The sequence below is a fragment of the Bombus impatiens genome, unplaced genomic scaffold (assembly GCF_000188095.3).
Source record: "Bombus impatiens unplaced genomic scaffold, BIMP_2.2 scf_2197, whole genome shotgun sequence".
NCBI classification, from domain to species: domain Eukaryota; kingdom Metazoa; phylum Arthropoda; class Insecta; order Hymenoptera; family Apidae; genus Bombus; species Bombus impatiens.
The window spans coordinates 1-6,330 of record NT_178616.1 but is presented as its reverse complement, the minus strand read 5'-3'; the positions used below and the strand labels follow the sequence as shown (position 1 = coordinate 6,330).

At 33.4% G+C, this 6,330-nt stretch overlaps 1 protein-coding gene across 1 annotated transcript; it reads right to left on the bottom strand.

Moving 5' to 3' along the window:
• Positions 1-343: 343 nt before the first annotated feature.
• On the bottom strand, positions 344-6,326 carry LOC100743165 (phospholipase B1, membrane-associated; the record flags this gene model as incomplete). The annotated part of the gene is made up of 6 exons (XM_012393029.3): positions 344-367; positions 3,638-3,940; positions 4,400-4,576; positions 4,680-4,891; positions 5,282-5,377; positions 6,227-6,326. Coding segments are annotated over 6 exons (912 nt in total), but the record flags the coding sequence as incomplete, so codon positions are not given.
• Positions 6,327-6,330: the final 4 nt, after the last annotated feature.

The following is a 6,330-nucleotide window of genomic DNA, read 5'->3' as shown; positions in this document are numbered from 1 at the left end:
GAAGTCGAAAATATAGAATAAAATTTTTTTTTAATTTTTTTTTTTAATTTTTTCATAGAGACAACGATCTGCAGTGAGATCCATTATAACGTACCGCACGCGTACCGAGCGAAAATTCAGCACGCGTACCGAGCGAATAACGTACCGCACGCGTACCGAGCGAAAATTCAAAGTCAATTTTCTCGAAAATAAAGCCTCAAACGAAAAATTTTTATTGTATATTTTCGACTTCTTTTTTCGCGTAGAATCACCCCCTTTCCGCTTGTACCACCAGTTACCAATCACCCTGTGTATATAAACTTTAAATTTATTTTTTTTTTTGATATTTAAAAATCTATTTAATTTCCCTAATATTTTCAATATTATGCTCTAAACTGTAAGCCATTTAAATTAAATAAATTTATTTAATATTTTATTTATAAATTTATTTTATTTATTTATTTATTTATTTATTTAATTATAAATAATATATATATAAATACAACTATAATTAAATCATTATTATTAATATCAATAAATAAATATATAGTAACAATAAATAAGAAATTTTATATCTATAATGTGTTTCTAATAAATAACAAATCATGAAATCAAATAACATCGAGTCCTAACTGGACAGCGAGATTGATTAACGAAACCGAGAGCGATACGCGACGCGATCAAAAGAAGACACTGGTTAATAAATATATTGTTGACCTAAGCACCGAGTGATTATTTAATACACTATACCCAATATCACCTCAAGTTACATAAAGATACCGCAATTAATTAAGCCCGAACGAGCAGTAGTGGAAACTGAATTTAATTAAAATTCCTTCTGAATATCTCGGGAACGAAGGCCGTGCGGTGGCTACATGACTATAGGAGAAAGTTGATCAGAAAGTTGACCTTGACAACATATTCCAAATTTATTGAAAGATGTGCCCTTCTCGATGTAATGACCGAAGAGCTTTAAACAAACAAACGATACTCCAACAAATACTGTTACGGAAATAGTGTGCAAATGAAATATTTTTCATAATGTGTGAAAAGAAAAAATAATACAATAAATACCAGAATTTGAAAGTCAAAAAGGTAGGTATACAAACATTTTCTGACTCACTGTATAACACAGCATAAAGAAAAAATGAAACTTTCTTATTTCTGCTTAGCGACGTATCAATATATGCTTTACCATTTCCCATTTGCTTTCCTTTGTCCATGTTTCCGTGAGTCCGATTACGTCAAATGTCCTCAAATATTCCCATACCTCTTTGTCCTTGTTCATTATCCCTGCTATGTTTCAGAAGCACATTTTCAACCCCTTTGTGTCCCCCTTCCCCTTTCTTTCTCCTTATCTCAACCTCTTCCCCCTTTGTGTCCCCCTCCCCCCTTTCTTTCTCCTTATCTCAACCTCTCGCCTCTCTCTTTCTTTCTTCTTCCAGTCTCTCCTCGCTTTCGTTCCACCTGTACCATCTGTCTTCTATCTTCAGCTTCTTGTAACCTATTTTTACGTATTCCCCCTTTTCCTTTTTTGCTCTAGCTATTCTTCTTAACCTTTGCTGAATTTCTCTTTCCTTCTTCGTTAGGTCGTATAGGAGTCTATGTATATCCCCTTCCCCAATTTACTTTTCTCTCTCATTACCCTCGTCTTCTCCTCCCACGATTTCAACGTTGCGATTATTATTGTGTTCTTTTCTCCCATCCTTACCTTCTGTGTCCTCTCTACCTCTACCTCTACTCTCATATTTTCCTTTATGAATTCTGACATTGTCCCGTTATCGCTTTCCTTCCCCCCATTCCGCGCCCTTTATTACGATGTTCCTCTTTCATTGCGCCACGCCAGAAAAATTACTGAAAATTCTCAACGCGAGAATTGATTGTAATTTCAACAAATAAATAAAAAAAAAACAAAGAAAAAAGGTTGCATCTGTTTCTTTTTTTCTTCGTCACCCCTCAATATCCCCACTATCCGCGACCGTTGCCACGCGCGCCTTCTTCTAGAACATTCGGCGAAAGGACCGTTGGGATATCGATGACTCATTAGGCACTTCGACGATATACATCGTCGCCGAGTGCCGCCACATCTTTATCTCCATCATCAGTCCATCGGGCTTGAAGTGTGCCGGTCGTGACCAGCACGTGTTGTCACAATCGCACATAAAAAATTGGATATATGTATTGATTTTTTATTAATACACAAATTATATGTTCATAACCGGTGAAAATATGGCGATGCGTGTGGTTCGTGATGAAAATAATGCTAATAAAATTTATGTTTATTTGCTATAGATGATGTACTGATCTACAATTTTGTTTCTGTAATATTTCGTTACCAAATTACTACTGAAGCATAGAAAATAAATTAAAAATATACAAAACAAAATAAAAATATCCAATTGAATGGCACGCATATAATACAAACAAGGCAAGCTAAATACCTAGGACTTCACTTAGACACACAACTTACATGGAAACAACATACTAACTCAATTACAGGCAAAATACGAATAAAAAGAAGACAGATAAACTGGATAATTAGTCGAAACTCCAAACTTGAGCATGGAAAATAAACTAAAAAACGATAATAAAACCAATCTGGACGTATGGAATACCACTATGGGGGACAGCGGCAATGAGTTATATAAACAAAATAGAGACAAAATAGAACAATAGTAAACGTCCCATGGCACGTTAGAAACGAGGGTCTAGATAGTGTTGTAGACATTTAATTTTTGAAATAAGTTGGAAAATTTAAGCAAAAAAAATGACACGTTCTAAGCGTTTTTCTCGCTTTAATCATTATTTACACATATTTAAATGTCTATAATACAATAACAGTACATATCATTTTATTCAAGAGAGCCACAGTATTTTTTGTCCAAAACACATCTCGATGGCTACTAATGTAAAAAAATAAAACGTTCGCGAAGTTGCGAATTTGAATTTTTCTTACATTTTTTCTCAAAATTGAGTTTTTCAAAAACTGTGCGTTCTAGCAAAAAATGGTTGACCAATTCGTATTTGCTCAAAAGTGTGTACATGAATCACTTGTTGAAGGTTGCAAAACTAAATGCGTGTTCAAGAGCGCAATTCGTATTGAATGTAGATCGGTCTTTCAATTAGGCCGTCGTTAAAGTCTGATGGCAGTCAGCCTCCTCACGGTGCGACGACTGGATTGCTCAGTATTGATACTTTTCTAGAATAGGGTTCGGCTTTGTATAGTTTTTGACAACCGCTGATATATGTAAGACCTGTGCGTTCAAAATGTTTTTTTACGTTTTCGAGGTAGTTAGAATAGTAGTTAGGTAGGATAAGTATTAAACAGTTCGCCCGTTATAGAGATTATTTGCAGGTCGCAGCGATGTGTTTATAGACACACAACAGTAGATGTGTGGTCACACCATGCCTTATAAGTCAGATTCAACATAGTAGTAGCAGCAGCTTTCTCTAAATATTTCGGAAACTAAGTGAGTTTACCCCCTATAGGAAAAATGTTGAGTTTCACAACATACTTAAGTTTCATTAAAATGGGAATTGTAGCCCCTTTTATCTATAATTACTAAGATTAAATATAAAGTATGATATAACAAAATTCTTGTAAGTGTTTAATCCTCAAGCACAAAATATTTAAAAAGTTAAATTCGGAAAATTATACAAACCTCTCAATTAATTTATAATATTCCGGTCTTTGATCCCTAAATTGTAAAGCAAACATACATGAGCATTCAATCATGGATGCCAAATAGCACAGGAATGACTCTCTTCCTTTGTGTGCAGCAACCAGTTCCTTTAAGTGAGGTGGTGGTATAAGAGCAACAAAAGTTCTTGGTAAATTGTCTCTTAATATTCTAAGAGTATGAATTAAATCTATTTTGTGATCATTTAACATAGTCCATGGAGAAGAAGTTGCACACATATTAGAGCAAAAATCATTACTTCCAATCATCAACGAAATCAACTGGAAAACATAAAAATGTAGATACTATTGCGTAAACGATTAAACAATAAATGAAATTATACTTGCATCTTATACTTGCAATTTCATACTTGCATCTAATCTTTTTAAATTGTAATTGTAATTTTTAATTATATTGCAAGTGTGTTTCTAGTGAATAAAAGGTAATGTAATTAACTTTTGAAAATAGTTCACCAGAACTGCAGTGAAATACTACTCGAATTATAATGCCAATAATTTCATTATGATCTTTATTCTTTATTAATGAACGTATAAAGGCCTTGTCTAATTTTTATTTTAATATTTGAATAAAAATGGTAAAGGTGAATAATTTAGATTTTATGTGAATTTATGTTCCATTAATCAGTTGTTAATTTCAATGATCATATGCATATTAAAACACCACTTGTCATGTAGTAAATATGTATAATATATAATTACTTTGTCTACCAACATACGAACCTTCCAATGTTTGTTTATATCTACTCTCGGGTCAACTTTTATTTTATTGACCAGATATGTCGCCATGAAAGTCATATCTTTAGACATAGCTCCAGCTTCGGCGACGTTTAACTGCGCAGCTGGATCAGTACATATAGCGTCTCCAAGTGAATAACCCATTAATTTAGGATTGAATTTCTGCATATAGAAAAATCGGACTATGAAGGATTTCAGTATTCGCATTTATGGCGATAACACACATCATGTGCGTAAACAATACAGATGTAAAAAATGAACATACTTTAAGAATATTAGGGAGAGTCAGGTACTCCCGCCAAGTTCCTTGACCGCCGATACTACCCACTATGCCTCTATTTTCAATATTCACTTCGAACGTATAAATCGAAGTAACTCCAGCGCCGATTGTCAAGGAATCACCCATTGCGGCAATGACATCTATGTCTCCTGGTTTTAAATGGTGAACCGACTCGGGAACTTTCGGAGACCTGCCGGCTAAACAAATTAAAGTAAAGACATTAGAATACATATGAGCTTCAAAAGATGAGCTTCAATTTTGTTATTCTTAAACTACAGTGGGGTGAGAAGCTTATAATGTTATATATCTTCAAAAATGATATTAATAGGACAAGACTATGGATGAACTCGAAATCACATTGATTCTTGTAGCCATTACAAATTATAAAGAACAGCGTTCTTCACTGTAATTTCCTGCTACAGAAATTTACCGATTGTCCCTAGGATAAATTGCAAAAATTATTGGAAATAAAAGAAATCTGCGATTTAAATTGAATAATGATTTTAAAGAATAAATACGACGATATAATATTTACAAGTGATATCATGGAGTATTTGACAATAATAATCATAAATTTGGTTAAGTACCTGTTACATTGCAAGGAAAAGGGACGTCTATTGGAACTTCCTTTTGAAATTTATATTTATTCCGTAATTGGGACATTCGATCGCCATTTCTTGTGCCTACAAAATAGTTATTTTAAAACAATTTACAAAAATACTTCATCTGTGATGAAACATTGCACGCGATATGTCATAATTCCGATCAAGTAATTACAACGAAGGATTTCAGAACTTTTACAAAAGTTATCGAATTCGTTCTTAATTTTAGATATACAGATGTATGTCTTCACTTCTTAAATTTAACGTGCATATTTTAATCGTCTAGAGTTTTAATAGTATGTGAAAACTTTCGTGAGCTATTGTATATTTTCAAGATTTATGCTATAAAGTAAAGACGTTCAGTGGCGAGGTATCAACTTTTCCCACGCAGCCCGTCACTAACTTAACCAAAACCCAATTTCCATCTGAAATCACAATCAGGTTGCTGCCTTTTATACTCGTAGAACAAGACTGACCAGTATTTTAAGAACAAATGGAAATGCTATACAGACATCTTTTGATTTCACATTTACCTAACAGTTCGTCACTTTTAATACACTTCAGGACTGCTGTTTAGTTTCGTTACGAATTTCGAAATAAGTACTGTTTACAAAATTCCTCATCTCAAGAATGAGAAGAGGGTGCCACAGAATTCATAGCGCATGTTACTTGAAAATATAATCTCTACAATATTTATATGTTAAAAGAAAAATTATCCGTGCTGTGCAAGCTTTTGTCTACTTTTACCGAAAAAAATTTCGTCAACTTATCATTTTATCGCGAAAATATATATATTCACAATGAAACATTAGTCTATGAAAAATAAGATTCACAATATTTCAATTTTCCTCCAAAAAGCATCTCTCTAACCAAAAGAAAGTGATATTACTGCATAAAGACGTAACACGAAATAAACTAAAACAGACATACCGTAGGATTGCGTTAACCAATTACGATATCCACGATAGATGTAATTGAGAATCGACTTATCCAAGGCAGTTCTTTGCGACATGGTCAGCACGCATAATTCCAAT